A 20515-nucleotide genomic window follows, 5' to 3' on the forward strand; every position below is an offset into this window, starting at 1 on the left:
ATGGTGATCGGGACGCGAAGGTTATTGTTTTCTAATTAAATTGCACCGTATTAATATAACTCAGATGAGTAGGGACCCCACCGGCTCAATCGGGTCCAAGGGTTTGCGTTCTCTTCTAAAGTTAGCCGAGCAGTTTATCTCGGAAGGATGGGAAAGTGGGGTCCCATTGGTTTGTCTTGCGATCGAGGCTTTACATTGTATTGTCTTGTATGGTATCTTCGGCCTGCGCCTTCTAGGATTCTATCATTTCTCTCGTGAAAGACCTTTTTAAGTTGAAGCTACAGTAATTGTGAAACCACAACAAGCCTTCCAATAATAATCACAATCCTGATCTTGCATCCAGAATTTTGGTGTTTAGTTTTTTTACCAACAACAGGAACTTGCGAGTATCATTACGTTCGCATCTTGCTACGTTAGCTTGTCTTGAGGATGGAGGAATAAATCAAAACAAGAACCATAACCATCCTTTGTGCGGGAAAATTGACTAATTTTAGTTAATGCTGTGCTCAAGAAGAAGGGAAAAACATAGGAAAACACTGAATCAGAATCCGGCACAAGGATGGGAACATATTTTGGTTTACAATTTTAGTTAATGCTATGCTCAAGAAAAAGGGAAAAACATACGAAAACACTGAATCAGAATCTGGCACGAGGATGGGAACATATTTTGGTTTACAATGGTCATTAAATAAGATTTCAACTGTAACAAGGGGCCCTGTTATGAAGGGCAGGTATTGATGCCCTCTCTATCATGCTGTTTACACTGGCTATATAAGAGCAGAAACAAAAATAAGGATATTTAAATTGACAAAAAAAGATAAGAAAATGAAACGAAATGAGAGAATGGAAAGGAAAAATGGGAAAATAGCCCGTTGGGTGGTTGTTTTCACAGAAGCCACGATTTCTGTTCAAAATCAGAGACGCCGGTCAGGGGCATTTGGGCACTATACAATATACTCTTACCATAAATGGAAAGCTACGAACGTCCTTCACCCACCTTTCATCTCACTTCCTCCAGAGCATGCCCTTCCTTCAACGAAACAAGCCTGATTTGTGACAACCACGAGTCAAATGAAACAGGGAACCAGACCTGCTAACCACAATCCTGATAGATAACTTAAGAACCATTTACAGCCATTTCTGGAGAGGATTTGGGGGGTGGTATTAATGGACCATCATCTCCAATTATCTGTCCATTTTCTGATGTGCTGTGCAAGCAGTCAGAACAGCTTTTAGGACCAGCAGGATCCTTCTCCCTGTGGTTTTCCTCACTTGAATTGCTGTTGTTATCAGAACAGCTTCTAGAAATGACTGGATCATTCTCTCTATGACTTTCTTCAACTGGGCCTTTGTTTCCATCCAAAGGAGTTATGTGCATGGCAGTCGCAGCTTTCTTGCTGGGCAAGACGGCGTGGCTTAGTGTTGAACATAAAGCAGCAAATACACTCTCTTTTGGCTTCGAGTGTCTAGCTAATCGCTGTTTCTTCACTAGGTCAGGCTCCTTATCCTTGGAAGGCAATTTCCGCTTCATTCTAAGTGATTCACTAGTTCCTTCATCTTCCTCAAGTGTTTCTAGCTGTTTCTTAGGAGGTGGTCTATAGTCTTCGTCATCCTCATCATCATCATAATCAACAAGTCCTCCAGATCTTGGACTACAAAATCAAGTGGAAGACATGACAAACATACCAAATATTATAAATGTTTTCCCTGATGTTTACTTTATGAGGCAATTACAATACCTTGATGAAGGGTAGCCTGCAGCAACCCCATTGGGAGAGACTGATTGAGCTTGTGCCTTTTGAGTATGGGATGCGGATGCCGTGTCTTCTTCATCACTGCTTAGGTATTCATGTTCAAAAGTCAAGGGTGGGAAGGTCTTGTAAAAAAGTCTTGGCATCCAAGCTCACTGATCACAAAACATACCTGTCCTCATTAAAGTAATCTTCCTCTTCCTTTTCTAGCGCTCGCTCATCATTTCGTTTTCTTGGATCCAATGTGCTACCAGTGCTGTTTGCTCCACACTGCTCTAGACACTGGAACCATGCCCGTTAGCACTAAGATACCACAAAGACACATGATAAAGAAGAGAAAATTGGATAAAAGTGAAGAATACCTGTTCATATTTAACTTTTAGAGCCTGAATGGACGTCAAATGCTCGAATTTGACCAAATCATTCCAGAATGAATCAACTATATACTTGAGCAACAATTTCAAGTTTTCCTGAATAAAACATGTTACACCGCAATGAATAGTTCTGGACATGTATTCAAGATGGAAGAAAAAAAGGGGTGACAATATGAGAGTTACCTTGCGGATATACTCAAAAAGCTCTAAAATGGCAGAGTTCAGCAAATTATAACGGTCACCATTGCTCAAAAAGGCATCTACAATTGGTTTGAGGAGGTTGTTCTTGACAAAATGACTTATCAAATGCTCATCCTGGGAGTAAAATATAATTAAGGAGTATCAAACATTTATATAAGACAAAGTTGTCAATCTTTCTTTTCATTAGCAGCAGCCCCAAAGATTCCTACAAAAGTGAGATAATTTGCAGTATTGTGGATGCATCCCTGCCAAAAGAACACTCAGTTGCCAAGTAGAACTTATGCATTTTACTCATATCCAAACGACTAGCAAAAACAATTACAATCAACTTTCAGTGAAATTCATTGAACAGTGACTCTTGTACCCCCCAGACCATGAAACAGAAGCATATGAATTTGTAAACCCTTGTGAAGTTCCTGCAACATTGAACAGTTTGAATGATACACAATCTCCTGAATTTCTGATCCCTTCCAATTTTGTTATCAACTAACTCCATAATCATTGCATGCCATAACATACTCAATTTATAAATAAAAATTGCCCATATGGTAACAGCTACAAATGCATGCTAGTAACCATAATTAATATCTCTCACCAATTCCATGTTTCATGTAAAACAATGCCATCTAGAGGCTCAATTTATAAATAGCAACAGCCCATATGATAACAGCTACAAATGAATGCTATCTAATTTTGTGTATAAGTGTTCGTGTGTTGGGTGGGGAGATTATGATAAGTCAAGAACTATCAGCACAACCATAATCTTTCCCTGGTGGGATCTGTTCCATCAAGGTGACTTACATGGCGGGAAAGGATAGTGCGAACAAAACGAACAGCAGCAGCAACAAGGTACTTTTCTTTCCTTCTTGTCAGTGTCAAGACTTTTTCAATAACATTATCAAGGAGAAAACTACACCTGAAAGCAGAAGAAAAACGTGTTTCATTCATTAAACTTGAGAGCAGGAAATTGAGTCCTTGTAATTGAAAATAAAGCATAAAACAATTACTTTATTCTATATGGATGGTGCAGAACACAGAAGCATAGCAATTCACATATGTTTGATAGTATTTCTGGCTTCACACCATTATGAGTGTCAACTCTCTCAACAAGCCCTGAATATTTACCACTTGATCGAGGAAGAACCTCATCAGGACAAGATGCTGTTATAACATCAATTAATTGGCTCAGGTGCTTCTCATAGAAGATTTCAATTATATTATCTCTCTGCAGCAAAGAGATACAAAATCACTGTAATTCAGTCATTGACGAGATAAATTCCTATAGTGCATTTAAGAAAAATATTCTGTTTGCATCAAAGTAACTACAACATTGTCCAAGAAGTCACCTGCGCATGCATAAACACAAACATAATGCACACACCCCAAATGCATGCTATAAAATGGAAAAAGAATTGCAATAAGTATCAGCAAAGAATGTGCCATCTAGAAACAAGAATGGATATACCCAGGAGATGACATATCCAATTTTGAATTAGATAATAAATATTAAATGCAAAAGAGCCAAGGATTTTTTTTCCTTTCCTATATATATATATTATTCTCAATGATGGTATCAAACATTGGAAAATGAGGCACTCTATAAAAATAAGGAAATGAAACAACAATCAAAAGAAGAAAAGAGCCCTCCAAACCCTTTTGACATTGGAAAAAGAAACCCCGGAAGCCCCCCAGAGCAGAACACCATATCACTGCCAAGAAGACCAATCTATCCTGCAAAAGCTGTTTTGATGGATATCTTCTAACAAGTTATACAAAAATCACTTTGATTTGTGAACTTATTAAAACTTTCCTTTTGAAAGAAAAAGGAATGTAAACACAAAAATGGACAGGGAAAATATAACAGGATAGTTACTTTAACAATATTCAGATGCCGGACAGGCCTGACTACAAGCTTACAAATAGAACCCAGGCTCATAGTGAGGCAGGGGAAAAGAGGAAGCCAGGCCGAGTTATCTTTCAGTGTGTAATTAACACAGTGGAATTGCTGGCTAAATACAGAAAAGGAGCAGAATAGCAACCAAAACAAAATTTCACAACTGGTATGGGAACTCCATTTACTACTCAGCAACTTAATGACCAAACATAACAGCTGCATAAAAGAATGAATTATGAATTATCAAGAGTAGTGCCTGTGCTCCTGACAGTGTATAGGAATCCAGTAAACTGCGAAGAATTTCAAGAAACTGGCAGTGCATGTCCTCCCCAAAGTCTGTTATCATTCCTTTAACCTGTAAGTAAAATAAATTTAGTTGATTGGCAAATAGAACACATGCACTTACAATTGAATAGGTATTAAAAATTCAGGATACAAAATGCAATACAGCAAAGAACTTAAGAGCAAAATGTCATGGGAAAATGCAATATACTATGAATAAAATCAGATGCCAGCATAAGAGGTACTGACAGAGTTATTAAAAAACAAGCAAATAGCAGAGCATCACCCTAAGGCAAAATCTGCTGTTATTAGAGGCACTGGGAAAATTTGATCCCAAGGGTGAAGGAGGTTTCCTAGTTGGAGCTGATGTAAACTCTTCAAACAAGAACAACACTGAAATTGGCCTTGACAAATTATTTCATGTATAGATTATCAAGGCATGTTATACAACTGGTTGGTCATTCAAGTATCCATAAATTGCTGAACAAAATCACCCAAATATTAAATCAACAATTTTCAAGGTCAAGAAAACAACCAATTCTCTTATCTTAAAAGGCATGCAAACAAGGCTTATTTCAATTTTCTTTCACACTACAAATCAACTTTGTAAATGTAGTTTTTACATAACACGTTATAAAACTAAATTTCAAAATCAAGAAAATGAAACTGCATATTGAATTTAGTTCTGTGAGCAATGCAATTAAAGGATAATTGATTTTTGTTCATAAAGCCTAAAGGCCAAACAAACAAGAGATTTTTTCACTTATCAGGATTGTGATAAATCTCATCTTTCAGGTAATTAGGTTTGTGCAAGACATCGTTGCATGTGTTAGCCTGAATGTCCAAGGATATTGAAAGATAGATGCATTGTAAACAGTTCATAAAACACAAACCGACAGTCCTAGTAGCGGGATTCCTTCCTGCCGAACAACATAAGAACGCAGAAGGTTTGGATCCTGATTCAAGAAAAGAATGAGGATATCTGTTCTGCATCCATAAGAATGGTATGCTGTTAGTGGTAGGTAGGGAACCATTGAAATTCAAAAAAAATAAAAAAGCCAAAAAAAAAAACGAAAATGAACTAGTTACCCAGTCAGGACAAGTTTCTTGTCTTGACTCTGCAATATATCAGCAATGATGTCAAAGATACCTTCATTCATGAGATCCCTACATGAAATTAGGATTTGATTGTTTTACCATTTGATCAAGAAGAAAGCAAAATACTAAAGAAACTACTCTAATCTGATATAACCACAGAAGACAAAATCCTAATCTTGATACATACAACTTCTGCATCACATACCTAAACAGTCGGAGCTGCTGGACCATCTGCATGCTCTTGCTCAAACTACAAAACTCGTGCAAGAAATATACCTATATGCATGGGGAAAGGAAACATATCAATCTGGAGGATATCATAAGAATCGCACAAAGCTGTAACCATACATTAATAGGAAACAGAAAACAGCAACACACTAAACTCCCAAGAGATTCCAAAAATTTAACAAATTGGACATCAGCATTGCTGTTCAGTTATGACAAATAACTGGCATTTAAGGATGATTTTAGCTAAGTATTTCAAAGTAAGAACTCTTTTTCCCAACTAATATTTTCAATGTAGTGTTACCCTTAAACCTGTTACCATGGAATTGAACATGGAAGCCGGTCCATAAAAGATAAAAGGACTTGGAACATTCCACAAAAACAAATCTATGATTCTGATCACAAGATGAAATTATCCCAATAATAAATGGAATCCCAACAAAGAGATGCTGTCTTCATTTTCTCACACATATATTTCATCAAAGGAAGTAGATGGAAACTAAAACCCACTACATACATGTAAACCATATTATTAGGAAAATCTTCAATACCAAAAGCCATAATACACACAACGAGCATCTGAAATATAAAAAAGGAATTTTTAACCTCGTATCTTAGAATTAAATTCAACATGTTTGAACAGTTTCAACACAGTTTGGTAAAACAGGGAAGTCATTGTTCATATATCTAGCTCACCACCTAAATGTCTCAAAATTAAGCATCAACAGAATCAGCCGTTTTTAATTATTTGAAAAGTCGAAAGAAAAGAAGTAATTGTTGAGAAAGTGAGGGTGCACTGCAGAGAAGAGAATTTTCAACCATGTTAAAACAAATAATAACTTATCAATTTTTGTTCCATCTTCAAAGTTGCACTTTATTTATTAATTGACAAACCAAACAGAGATTATTTAGATGTTGACAATTACCAAATTTTTCTTTGATTCTGCAGATGTGGTGGGCGATCTCAACCTAGCAAACAATTCCTGAATAAAGGTATTGTCATCCTTTAACAAAGAAACAACCTATAAGGAAACAACAGGGTCAGAGTTGAACTTATATGGACCTTGTAATGTATAATAAAATAATGAGTTTTTGAATCTTACAACTGCATTATTTGCATGAATTATGGAATTCAGGTTTGCAACTGTGGCCTCATCCAATACTCGAGCCAAAACAACATCCTAAAAGAGATGATGAATATAAGAATCCCTTTTCCAAACAGATCCCAAACTTCAGCATTCAAGAAACAAACCTTCAAATAACCAACTCTGTACGTCTGATGTATCTTTGACAGGACATGGGGATCTTTGATTGGTATGGCCTTAAACAATGGAGTGAAGCCAGTGTCAGCAATAAATACGACTTCACTAAATAACTTCACCAAACCCACCCCCCACCAAACAAAAAAAAAAAAAAAAACAAACCCACCAAAAAAAAAAAAAAAAAAAAACAAACAAACAAAGAAAAAGAAGAGAAGAGAAAAAATTGGTTTACCAATAATATCTTACCTCCTTGAAAACAACGTGCTCTTTCAGAAAACCACGATGATGTTGGACACGAGAAATCTCAGGATCATCTGAAAACAAAATGTAGAATAAGCAAATGATGAAGGACTATTTTACAAAAGTATCAACCAATTATAATTCTTTTCAGCGCTCAGCAACAAACAATGCTATGTCCAATGCATGTGAAGTTTAAACACGAGGTGCAATTTTTTTGTGAAGAGAGATAATTGTAAATGGAAAATATTAAACAATTATCAATCACTCAACTATATATGAGATGATTATAAACAGACCACCAGGCAGCTTAGAAACAAAACCAATCACAAATGCGAACAGATGGAATGTTTTACTTTTACCAAGCAAGAATTTGAAACTTATATTCTGAGCATAGGTCTAACTTAAACTTGAACCACCACATAATTCACATTGCTACAGCACTAGGATTATGCAACTTGTGCATCAATTTGCTTGGCAGATCCAATGTTTGTTGATGTTAGAAGAAAAAATAGTAGTTCTGTCCATTTGAAGAAATGGAAAAAAAAAAAGACCATAAAAATCTCAATCAGAAAAAAAAAAAAAAAAAAAAAGGATGACAATCATAAAATAGGAACCAAGATCTATCAAACAGTTGTTGTAGCTGTGACCAAAACTGCTCACCACTCTCTTGTAATCAAACCATACAAGCTACAATATGCCAAAATAATCTATGATATAATAATACTTCAATATTTCAAAATTAGATGTGCAAAGGATTAGAACCAAAATGCTCCAAGCCAACAAAGAGAGAGAACTTACACTCAAGTGAACCAATAACATCCATGATCAATTCATCCCCAAATATTTTCTCAAAGATTTGAGGATTGTTGAACAAAACTGCAGGTAACAACACACAATTCAATGTCAGTTAACAAAGGGCAGGCAAACAAGCAACGCATAATGAAATACAACACCGGGTAGGAGTGAAGGAGTACTCACTGATCCCTCTGACTATTTTGAATATCATGTGAAGACCATCAATGTTTTCTAGGTCTTCACAGATTCTGAAAACATCCATCAGCTTCTGGAAAAAATCTTGCTGCGCAGAAAATAAAATTAACAGAGAATGAACAATCAATCATGTTAACTTCACCATAAAGTCAGATGCAACCTCCAATACAAGGATCCAATTTTACTCCCTATCAGCATCTAGCCAGACAGATTCAGACAAGACAAAATGATATGTTGTCTGATTACAAGGTGCAAATTCAACCACTCTTGGTAATCATGTTTCAACTCCTATCTCAAGAATATTCACAAAGCAGCTTCAAAATCTACCTCCACTGACATTAAACCACATTTTCCTTCTGTTTCAGTTCAATACACAAAAAATTGGACTTGAGAAAGAAGAAATATCCCACAGTAAAAATTTCAAATATTAAAAATGAATTATATAGAGCCATAAGCCTAACTTTCAGCTATTAGTTCAATGTTGTAGGTCAACCATTTCTATTTCTTTTAAGCTGTGGAGCTGAAGTGTGAAGATCTTGCAAATTGAATATTGATCATATCAACTAGTAAAATAAATTCATTGAAAGAATGCTCTAAGAAAAGAGTGGGGTTGTATGATATGCAGGCGATAGGATCTGAGAAAACGTGTAGCTAAAGATGAACAGTCTTGATCAACAGTTCATCATCAAAATGATGGAAAATATTTATGCAAAGCTTACATCATTCAGTATAAGCTCTGTCAGTCTCATCTGATCTGCAATACCACTCTCAGAAACAGTCTGCAAAGCAAATTCATTCAACTCAATTAAAAGATCATCCATGACCATAAAGTCAATAAAGAGCTCAAAGTGTTTCTGGTCAACTTGTTAATCTTTCATTTTTCATATCAATAACATACCAGCCTGGAATCTACACAAATGCTGGATTTCAGAGCAAGGAAGTAGAAACAATAGAATCAAAACAATAGCACAAAAATCAAATCAAAGTTGCCAAACAGTTTAACTATGATGTAGAGCAAGAGAAATGGGACTTCTGTTAAAGCAGCTTATCAGAATAACCAAAAAAAATTACAAGACTATAATTATTTGCCTTGCGAGAACTGGCTGAAAAATAAAACTGAATCAGATGAAAAAAGAATAAAAGCAAAGTAAAACCTTAAGGATCAAAGGAAGTGTGGAAAGTTCAACAGCAGGCAATTCTCTCAACTCACTGTTCATGCTGTGAAATGTCTCACCTGCAAATTTTAGAAAAGAGATGAGACCACAGGTGCTCCAAGCAAAATAAAAATAATAATAACATGACACTGAACCAGAGCAAATCGAGATGATCTCTACAAATAGTAAGAACATGACACTGAACCAGAGCAAATCAAGATGATCTCTACAAATAGTAAGAAGTTTATGTTAAAACAATATTATTGAGATCCTTCAATATATTTGTGGCGAACAAGAAAACCATTCGATACCAACTAAAACTCTTGTTCTATGTCCTCAAGCTCATTCAAAATTCTCCTTCATTTAGAAAACAAATGTGGACAAAAATATTAATAATACACAGGAATACATCAAACATGTGGTGGTGCCATGAGGTCAACTTGCACATTATTGCCTTGTAATATGACAAATAAAAACATTAAAGTTTCTCAACCCTCAATATTAAGAAAATATGATTTTCACTCTAGAATAAGATAACTTTTGTAGCTGATTCACTTCTGCTTGTAATGCTCAGGCATCCAGATATATGAACCACGACTACAATTTATTAAATTAAACACAAGGCACACAATCAACATGAACAAGGATGGCAAATCTGGACCGCCTTGGGGAGTAAAGATAGTGATTGATTTGGTTGCTACTCTAAACACAAGGTTCACAGGAAAACACAGAAAGGGAAAATAACAACATCATCAACAACAACAGCATATCAGGACACTTTAGAAATGTATGGAACAGCCAGTGAATTGGGTTGCACCAGATAATATAATATGTCCTTTCACAATTAGGGAAGATCCAAATTTGGTCATTTTGGGAGAAGGGAATTTTCTAGAGCTGATTTTGAGAACTGCGGTCCATGTATGCTGCATGTTCTAGATTCAATCACTAAAAACACAAAATTACAAGACGCGTTGCTATTTACATATGCAGTGTGTTATTTAAATTGAATGGAATACTTACTGTTTAGAGTGCTGAACTGTAGACTTCTTTGCACATTACAGATATGATCCCTACATGAAATAAACATGGTTTAATACAAGAACATTACTGTAGAGCAAAGAGAAAATCAAGAGCAACAACATCAGATATGAACATCAATTAATACCAAATGTAGGAACACCCTGCAGTTTCTTGGAAGCTTAGTGCTAATTCTGTAGAAAATTCTGGATCTCTCCATGAAATTATTGTATCTGAAAAGGTACGTGCAAAAAATCATTTGCTCAGAACTGAATGGTTCAATGGAGCTTCATATACCAGACAACATAGTGCTAGTATTAGCTAATAATTAGTAGAAACACACTTGTTATAAATCCCTTTCTGTACCTTCTTGTTTTCTGTAAATGTCATCTGGGGTTATACGATGCAAAAGCAATGTCTCGCTGTCTTCTTCATCAATAACATACAAGCCTAAATCTTCTGATCTCTGCATGATAGCAATTGCAATAACATACAAGCCTAGATCTTCTGATCTCTGCATGATAGCAATTGCATTCAATAGAGCCCATGATATGGTTAGCTAATTATGTTTATAACAAAATCAATTTTCAGTTACCCAGGTTAATTGCATATAAATATTTTGGTGTTACTCTCAAACGCATAATCAAGTCAGGGACTTGAACAGACCTCCAAATAGTCAACAGTAACATGCCCAGTCCCCTGGTCATCCCATTTTCCATCGTCATTCAAACGGTAGACCTTGACCCGCTGCATTTCCAAAACCAAGATTAATGAGTCATTTATGAAGGACATGCCATAATCACTAAAACTGCAGTAAAAACATGAAAAATTTCGCAAGCAGCACCTTATCTCAAAGTTAAGAAGCAAACGAAAATGGTTTGTTGTTAAGAAGTCTTCACTTGATCAATAAAAAAGGCACCAAGAGAAAACAAAAGGCGTAATGGATCATTTATATCAGTTATACAATTAGTAAAGCCGACATTGTAAGCCTGAAATTTACAGAAATAGATCCCCAACTAGAAATAAACAACAGAAATTAGTGCTCAATGAAATTTCCAGTTTATTGAGGCAGACCATAGAACAGAGAAGACAACGATGGATTGAAAACATTGCTGGAATTGCCAGAGGACTAGAAAGTAATGAAGGTTGAGCACATCAAAGACAAGATTTAAATATAAAGAAAAACTTCTGTCCATGTTAGCTACGTAGGTCAGCAGTCCAATGCAGCATTTTAAATCAATAATCAAGTCAGCCAAAGTCCAAAGTCTGGATCATTTAATTCTACATAACATCAGATGTCCGTGATTATGCTGATTTGCAGCATGCATATTCAGCCTGGATGCAGTCATTTAATACAATAGATAACTACATTGATTGCAGAAACAGACAAATAAGGAAGGAAAGAGAGTGGACAACGAACACCAAAAGGACAACAATAATTGTGCATAGCCACTCCTACTTCACTGTAATGTCATCTATCAGAAAAACTTGCTTAAAGAGAATAGACAAATTGTCACTGAAAAAGTCACTGTTGATGTTCCAGAATCCTCATTCACCAATACACATCTAGCTAGAGCAAAACCTGAGAAGCCCCCTCAACCCCATGTCATAGCTAAATCAAGATTCAAAGTGAGCATGATAAGTCACAATGAACTCCAACATGCCTGTGGATAGAAATGGCTCCCCGGTCACAAACTCCAAAAAGTTTCAACATTTTTTATAGTGTCAATTTTCTAGCTAATTCAATCTTACTCTTCAATCAGCCAGCTCTGTATAACAAATATCTGAATTGAGACCTCAATTTTTTTTGCGTCTTTCTATGTAAACATGGGGGGGTATCTAACCAGCATCCTCCAGCAGCTGTGTCAAATACTTCAATGACATAAATTTGCAACACCGAATTAAAAAACATCTGTACACCTAGTCCTTGAAAATGTTAGCCCCTTCGCTAAAACATGCCCATCTCGATAGCCGACTAAAACCCTAAATCCAAAACTGACTTCATCATGAACTAACAATACGTCCTGCCAACTACAAGTACCAATACTAACTAACTAACAATGCGATAAAACATAATTCTACTCTGCAATAATCACACTTACACTTCCAAGATTAAACAGTAGATTCAATTAACACAGTTAGATCATATTAAATAAAACTCAACAGAGGAGAAAACTCACGCGTTTGAAATATTAATGATAAGTTAAACAATCTCCAGTTCTAGGGAAAAAACAATAAAAGAAAAAAAAAACCTTAACCGTAAAGCTCTACTAGAGTTGCACGGGAACGGACTGACCTGCATCGAGTTGGAGTTCGCTTGCGATTTCTCTTGTGCGCCCATAGCAGCAGCAGCAGCGAACTCCTTTCTTTAAGATTCAAATTCAAAAATTTCCAGATAAATTCAACCAGGCAGGTCACAATTGACTATAAACACGTGAGATTTGGGTTTATTACGGAGAGGGATGGTATGCAGTATCGAAAATTTAGAGCTTCGGGGATCAATAGCGAACCCTAACTGCCATGAAATAGCAAAAACCAACCTTCGATTTTTCTCTCTCCTCTCTTTTTATTCGCTTCTGTGAAAAGAGTTCACATACATTGAAAATATGTAGGTTTGCTATTGCCCTTGTTTTGTGTAAATTTTACGGAATAGCCATGGACCTTTAATTTGTCTGCGCGCATTTTTCCGGATGAAAAATCATACGTGATCCCCCGAGTTTCAACATTCGGTCATCTGATTACTTGTGTTTTATCAAATTGAGGTTGTTGCTGATGTATCCAGTTATATAAATAGCAAACAAAAATAAATTTATTTTTCCTGCCCTTGATTTTAATCTTTTATCAACTAGCCACGGACCCGTGTTAAGCTGAGAAACCCCTTCTTTTTATTCTTCATAAAAAATTGATGATCAGGAGTTGTAGATGCGAATAAAAAAAGAAGACAGATGTGATTGAAGTCATGTACTTGATTGAAAGAAATAAGTTGACTTTACTTTAATGGAATAAAAAAAAGCAAAAATAATAGATTAATTAAATAAATAAGATGATCACAATAATTGAGAAAAAAACATTATAAAAAGGGACGATAGTATAGATAATTTTCAACTTATTAAATATATAGAATGATAAGACTAGTTTTAAAAATAATTTAAACATTCAACACAAAGCAGCTAGATAAACTTATAATCTTGATAATTTAAATTTATTTAATCCAATTATCTTATCATATTCCAGTCGATATAATTTAATATAAAAAATTATAAAATTCAAAATTTTATAAAAAAATAAAAAATCAAACCTAAAAAAATTAAAAAACACCATGATAACTTTGAGATTTTGCTCAGATGATCGAGTTCAGAAAATAAAAAAGAAAGAAAAGGGGAGGATAGTATTTTAAAAAATAAAGAGCCACCGACAACCATGCACACCACCTCATATTACATAACAACAATTATAGTGATGCAATGATAAAAAAAATTTGATTGTTAAAAAAAAGCAATGTACATGTCACTTAAATGATAGAAACACTTCTAATACACAAGTGCATGCACCTGTAACTATCTATTTTTTTATTGTTTTTGTATACAATAAAAAATAAAATTGTTTTTTAGTTAATCTGATAGTAATAATAAAATTCATTAAAAAAAACAAAAATACCTTTTAACACTGGTTTAGGTTTTTTTTTTAGTATTTTAATCTTTTTAGTCTTTTTTATTTTCAATCTTGTCTAGTTTGTGTTAGTTTTGTGTATAACAATGTTACTAGTCTTGCACCATACTATTTTTACCATAGCTTGTTACATTTTGTATCTTTTTATTTATTTTTATCTGTGATGTTAGATGTTGGGATGAATTTATATATTTTTTAAATAATCTTAAGAATTAAAAAATTAACCAACATGTATCTCTTTACTGTTAATATTTTTTTTATTTAAATAAATTATAGCCGGATGGTCGAGATTAATTATCCTAATTCTTATCATATTTTCAATGTTTATGATTTCAATATTAGTTTTTTATCTTTAGCTAATTTATTTCTTTCACGGTAAAAAAAAAACCCCGCCAGGGTTTGTGTACACATTTTTACACTCTAATTGATATATCATAATATTTTCTTTTATTCGACATTGAACTAGAGGATCACTATTATCATTACATTAATGTAATTAAACTTAATATATTACCACCTTCTTAATTAAATTGATGATTAAAAAAACAAAAAAACAAAAAACAAAACCAGGTTGAATTGCACATCCAACAATATTAATTTATATCATAGAATCTATAGCATCGGAATTATAATCTTGACTTCAGTCATTTTCTCAGTTGATTTTTTTTACCATTTACTATTTAATCAATTAGAAAATAACATTATAGGATTTATAGCATCGGAATTATAATCTTGACTTTAGTCATTCTCTCAATCTATTTATTTTCACCATTTACTATTTAATTAACTAGAAAATAAATTTTTTAATTTATTTTGATTTAATTTGTATAATTTATATCGATTAAATATATTATTATTTTAATGTTTATTTTAATACCATCATTAATTTTTTAAATAAATTTATATTATTATTGATTATTTAAATTATATTTATATTTAACTAAATCATATTAAATTAACTTACAAGCAGTTTTTTTAACTAAGAAAAATGAAATAATATCTAAATATTTTATTTATATTAAAAAATATATATTATGACCTCAAGTGCAACATTGATTAAAAAATTTGTCCATGGCTGGCATTGAGAAAACGGTACGGGTACAAGTACGAAACTCATGCTGAGCCCTTTTCTTTTCTTTCTCGCGATCCAACCACGCAAGGAAGGTGTGAGGGGTGGATCCCTATTCTTACCGTGATGAAATGTCACCTACAAAGCTTCCTCTCGCTGGCAAATTGCAGCACGTGTAATCTACTCCTTTGGTGAGTTTCTGGTCTCCACACAAGGACTTTTAGGTGACAGGACGGTGACAGTTTGAACCAATCATTGCAGAACAGGTAAACACGTGAATAGAGTTAGCCCCAAAACAAACGACGAGGGGGTCATCAAAGTGGCGGAGAAGCGCGTTTGAAACCGGTTAAGCTGTATGCAAATTCAGTGCAGACTGTATTTTTTTAAAAAATATTTTTTATATATTTTAAATTGCATGCATTTTTGCTAAAAATATTTTTAAAAATAATTAATATCATATTCCCAAACAAAAATCAACAAGCAGTGAGGAAACGCGACCTATTTATATCACACATCCTCAACAACACAAAAGATCCTCTACCGTCCCTGAAAATCGAAGATCATTCATCTTTACCAATTTTTAATGTTTTAAAAGATCATGCCAGTCAATGATATTATTAGATATTTGAGAGTATAGTATCTGTTATTTTTTAAATATTTTTTATTAAAAATATATTAAAATAATATTTTTAATTTAAAAAATTATTTTCAATATCAATATATTAAAATGATATATAAAATATAAAATATTTTTTAAATATAAAACAAACCCATGCTATAATTTCAAAGAAAATTACGAATACGAGGAACCACCCCCACGGTCCCCATCCCTCCAAGGTGAAAAATAAGAAGTAAAAATCACGTCCACATGTTAGCAGATTAAAAACGCGTCATTATTGCAAGTGAGGTTCTGGCCTAGCGGTGGGAGGGGTTTGTCTCCTTCCTCTGCACCTGGATTCGAATCTTACCATGCACGCCTGTCATCTCTGCGGTGTCTTACCTGCTCACTAGGCTTGCAGGATGTTCAATGAGCCGTGAGGATTAGTCATGGTGCACGTAAGCTGGTCCGGACACCCCATGTAAATAAAAAAAAAAACGCGCCGTTATATCAAAATAATCACCGAGCCCAACGCATTTTCATTCCATGCAGCGCATGGAACTCGGCAGGTTATTTGACGCAGCTCGCTTGCCATTTCACCATTTTATTTTTAATAATATAAAACGTTTTCCAGGTCATTCTTTAAAAGGAGAGCAGGTACTTGTTAGGATTGTATTTTCTCCGGGTCATATTATCACCGATATATAAAATTCCAAAGACCCGTGCCAGTGTTTTAATCAAGATCAAATTATGGGCCGCAAGGAAAGGGTAAACTACAGACCCTCCGTCCACTGGGTAAGTTCTTACTGGGTCTCTTTTCCCTGGACCAGTCCAATCTTACCCTCGATCTATAAAAAAACATGCCAATGTCTCCCTGGCACTGGTACAGAAAAAAGAACAAGGATCTATATGTACAGAAACAAACAGTTTAAGGACCTACTCCATAGTTTGTGAATAGAGAAAGAAATCAGTACGCGCCATGCTACAGACGTACAGGTACGACAACAAAAATAAAGAAAGACAGCAAAGGTAGTTCATCAGCCGCGCTTTGATCTCTCCGCCCTTTTCAACGGGATTCTCTGAGCCCCCTCTCCTTCTCCCTCGAAAAACTCCAAACAAAAAAATAAAATCATCCTACTACTATATTATATCACCATTTCCCCTCTCCTTCGGATCTCCCCTCTCTCTGGAAAAACTCTGTCACATTTCAAAATGCAATCCTCGCTCACTCTTTCGCTCTCTCAATCCGCGACAGCCTCAACCATTCCCAAATCAAACTACACACTTAATCACGCTCTCCGTTTTCCTCCTTCTAAGCATATAAATCTCCGTTTCTGCGGTCTTAGAAGAGAAGCCCTTTTAGGTTCCTACTCTCTCTCTCGCTCCCATTCTCTCCAAAATAAAACTCTCTCTAAGAAAATTAACAATGCAATCTCAGCTTCTTTATCTGCCAATGGAAGCGCACCAAAATCTTTTGATTATGATTTGATCATCATTGGCGCTGGTGTTGGGGGCCATGGTGCCGCACTTCACGCTGTTGAGAAGGTAGTGAACTTTTAAACCGTCTTTTTTTCCTACTTAAATTAAGTATTGAAGCTTGGGTTAATTATTTAATTTAGATAAAGCTTATATTAATTGATTTTAGCTGTATAGTTTTTTTTTTAATCACATTGATTTCCAGCTTTGTATTTATTTTTAGTGTCTAGTTATGTATAGAAGCTAGATTATCCATGCTTTAGTGCAACTTATTTTTTTTACTTTGTAATTTTATTTGAATGTTCGCGATTCTCACTTTTTTTTTTAATTTTATTTGAACTCTAGTGACTTTGAGCTTTCAGTTTTGTTGAATTAGTGTTGGTTAAGTTTACAAGCTTAAATTAACTATGCCTTTGATAACTGTACAAGCTTGGATTGATCATGCTTAATAATACGACACACACGCACACATATTAGTTCTTTATAGTTTTGCTTTATTGTTATTTATGTGCTACTAGTTGCTATTTGAATTGTGTAGAAGGGTGTGGATTTTGACAACTCAATAATTACAGGGTTTGAAAACTGCTATCATTGAAGGGGATGTGGTAGGGGGGACATGTGTGAACAGAGGATGTGTTCCTTCAAAGGCACTTTTAGCTGTAAGTGGGCGGATGCGTGAACTACAGAGCGATCATCACATGAAAGCTTTGGGTTTGCAGGTAATAGAGTTTTTCATTTTATTTTTTTTGCGTGTCTATGTGGATCAACATGGGAAAACAATGTTATGACATGGTGCTGTTCATTTCTGGAATCTGTGAATAGATTGCAGCTGCTGGATATGATAGACAAGGAGTGGCAGATCATGCTAATAATCTTGCTATGAAAATTCGTAATAATTTAACAAACTCAATGAAGGCCTTGGGTGTGGATATATTGACCGGTTTTGGCTCGATTTTGGTGAGTTTACAATCTGTCATACAGGAGTGCTAGCACCATAAACAAAGTTTATTTGCTTAGTTTACAGAATACAACTATTTTTAGTCATGTTCTATAGTGATATCATTTGGGACTTTTACTAATTCCAATGCTTTTTATTCTCGATTCGTTCAGGGCCCACAAACAGTGCGATATGGGAAACTTGATGATTCTCCAGGCAACACAGTGACTGCTAAAGATATAATCGTTGCTACTGGTTCTGTCCCTTTTGTGCCCAAAGGCATCGAAGTTGATGGTAAATATTCTCTCTTTTTTCATTATCACACAATGATCAAACATTCTTGTTAAAAGTTTGATCCAAAGCAGTTTAAATATCAGGGGTTTGTCTTATAGTATAAGATGCAAAACCTCTTGAAAGATGATGCTGATCCTTTTTTTTCAATGCTCCTTTTCACATCGATTAAAGGAAGAAGACACAAAATGTTTGGCAAACTTATGTAGTAGAAGAGCATTTAGCTTGGTAAGAATTATTTATGAACAGCCTGGCAGGTATTGAGAAAGCATGTTTGTTAGCCTTATCTTCCTCGAGAATATAGGAGCCTAGCATGCATTTTGGGGATAAAGTGCCATCTATGCTGATAATGTGACAAGGAATATTCCAATTTCTGTGTAATGACCTTCAGGGAAGACTGTAATTACAAGTGACCATGCACTCAAACTGGAGTCTGTTCCTGATTGGATCGCAATTGTAGGAAGTGGTTATATTGGTCTGGAATTCAGTGACGTGTATACTGCGCTTGGAAGTGAGGTATTGCTGTTTTTCTTCTACTTGTTTTTTCTGAGATCCGTTTAGAAAATGCTGTTGATGAACATTCTTCTAAAATCAGCATGATAAGCAAACACTAAGTTTTTTTCATTTTTTCCCCTCCCTCCTTTTATTGTTGTTTAATAATTGCTGCTTACCTCTTCCCTTTCTCATTTCAAGATTTTATTATACACTTGACTTTGCCACTGATTGGAACCCAGCTTTGCATGGGAAGAACCTTCCCAACTTCTTCAGTGCTTATATGCAAGCTCAATATGATCCGAGCTTTCCAATCTAAATAATTGTATATATTACTAGCTGATAAGCTATCTCAGTTCCACCATCGCAGATTCTTGGTAGATGATTTAGTTTGCAGTTTAGGTTCTCATATACTTAAATTTTGTTAAAGATACATGTATGAGATGTTTGTTCTGTAGATGGTTGCATCAGTGTCATGCCTAATGCTTCAGTGCGTGGAACTTGAATTCAAGAATAGTTTGTAGTTTAGATTCTCATGTATTTAAATTTGATTTGATTTGATTTTTTGTTTTTTGTATAAAGAAGTGGGTAGTGCCAAATAGTAACTTGTATTTATTGATCAATTTAACTAGTTGGCACCGTTATTGTTCAGATTATTTATCTCAGCATCAAATTTTGATGGCCTGAACTTCTTTTTGCTGATAGTTGATGTCATTGAGTGGGTTTTTTGGCAGGTCACCTTTATTGAAGCCCTCGATCAGCTCATGCCTGGATTTGATCCTGAGATTGGAAAGTTGGCACAAAGGGTCCTAATTAATCCACGCAAAATTGACTATCACACCGGAGTATTTGCAACCAAGGTTATCATAATTTCATATATGTGTAGCTGTTTGTTCCTTTCAGAGACTGCCACAATTTCTTTTCTTCATTCATTCCTAGCATCACTTTCATCTTATTTTGTGTTATTCATAGATCACCCCAGCTGAAAATGGGAAACCAGTCACCATTGAGCTTATTGATGCCAAGACCAAGGAACCCAAAGATACTTTGGAGGTAATGTAAATTGTTTCAATTATTGTTTGGAAAAACAATTGTGATAGGAGGGGAGGGAAAGGAAAGGGATGGAAAGGGGAGGGGTTGGAAAAAAATTACCTTCTATTGTTTGGATAAATAAGAAGGGGAACGGAAGAGATATATTTTCTTTGTTTCATAGAAAGGACATAAAAGATAATGAATTTTAAATGTACGGAGGAAGTGAAAAATAAGGTTGACCAAGTTTATTTATTAAAAATTGGATTTTCCAAAAAGGAAGAATGTTAAAATAGTAAGTTAATATCAAGAAATCATATAGCTACTTCCTTCCCCTCCATTACTCAAAGATGGGTGTGATACTTTGGAGGGGAATGTCCCCCCTTCCCCTCCATTGAAAATTCTCTCCCCAAATAAGGTGAAGATGCCATTAACCTTCATTACCCTCTCCTCCCTTCTCTTTCCC

General features: G+C 34.9%; 2 protein-coding genes across 7 annotated transcripts in view; one reads left to right on the forward strand and one right to left on the reverse strand.

The window, feature by feature from the left end:
- Positions 1-652: 652 nt before the first annotated feature.
- LOC105118991 (serine/threonine-protein phosphatase 4 regulatory subunit 3A-like) lies at positions 653-13076 on the reverse strand. Of its 5 annotated transcripts, XM_011017066.1 has the most exons (24): positions 12785-13073; positions 11155-11235; positions 10855-10954; positions 10637-10721; positions 10492-10541; positions 9472-9551; positions 9037-9096; positions 8306-8405; positions 8126-8203; positions 7334-7401; positions 7078-7146; positions 6929-7006; positions 6752-6847; positions 5806-5876; positions 5592-5669; positions 5396-5489; positions 4477-4575; positions 3334-3551; positions 3128-3242; positions 2309-2440; positions 2114-2221; positions 1924-2033; positions 1740-1835; positions 653-1652 (listed from the first exon to the last, which is right to left on the reverse strand). In XM_011017066.1, the coding sequence occupies exons 1-24, from the start codon at positions 12827-12829 to the stop codon at positions 1118-1120; spliced, it is 2646 nt and encodes an 881-aa protein (XP_011015368.1). In that variant the 5' UTR covers positions 12830-13073; the 3' UTR covers positions 653-1117. The 5 variants fall into 5 exon arrangements, with proteins under 5 accessions (XP_011015368.1, XP_011015369.1, XP_011015371.1 ...); XM_011017067.1 differs by lacking the exons at positions 11155-11235; positions 12785-13073 and adding an exon at positions 11084-11113; XM_011017069.1 differs by lacking the exons at positions 653-1652; positions 1740-1835; positions 1924-2033; ... (2 more) ...; positions 3128-3242; positions 3334-3551 and having other exon boundaries at positions 4487-4575; positions 5396-5484; positions 12785-13075.
- A 3754-nt stretch (positions 13077-16830) lies between these two features.
- LOC105118992 (dihydrolipoyl dehydrogenase 2, chloroplastic-like) overlaps positions 16831-20515 on the forward strand; it is a 6742-nt gene continuing 3057 nt past the window's right edge. The window contains exons 1-7 of one of the 2 annotated variants that reach the window (XM_011017072.1): positions 16831-17369; positions 17873-18019; positions 18123-18257; positions 18411-18531; positions 18920-19044; positions 19755-19880; positions 19993-20073. In XM_011017072.1, the coding sequence (XP_011015374.1) occupies positions 17037-17369; positions 17873-18019; positions 18123-18257; positions 18411-18531; positions 18920-19044; positions 19755-19880; positions 19993-20073 (1068 nt within the window). In that variant the 5' untranslated portion in view covers positions 16831-17036. The remainder of the gene's footprint in view (positions 17370-17872; positions 18020-18122; positions 18258-18410; positions 18532-18919; positions 19045-19754; positions 19881-19992; positions 20074-20515) is intronic. The other variant, XM_011017073.1, reaches the window with a different exon arrangement.

Source organism: Populus euphratica, unplaced genomic scaffold (assembly GCF_000495115.2).
Source record: "Populus euphratica unplaced genomic scaffold, PopEup_1.0 scaffold2311.1, whole genome shotgun sequence".
Taxonomy (NCBI): domain Eukaryota; kingdom Viridiplantae; phylum Streptophyta; class Magnoliopsida; order Malpighiales; family Salicaceae; genus Populus; species Populus euphratica.

Bases quoted from the DNA above. Each gene is read 5' to 3' on its own strand.
- LOC105118991 (XM_011017066.1), bottom strand. From the start codon at position 12,829: ATGGGCGCACAAGAGAAATCGCAAGCGAACTCCAACTCGATGCAG. The intron at 7,007-7,077 runs GTTTGTTTCTTG...CATCTCTTTTAG, and splicing joins ACAGAGTTGGTTATTTGAAG to GATGTTGTTTTGGCTCGAGT. The intron at 5,877-6,751 runs GTAATTGTCAAC...CCATGCATATAG, and splicing joins CAGAATCAAAGAAAAATTTG to GTATATTTCTTGCACGAGTT.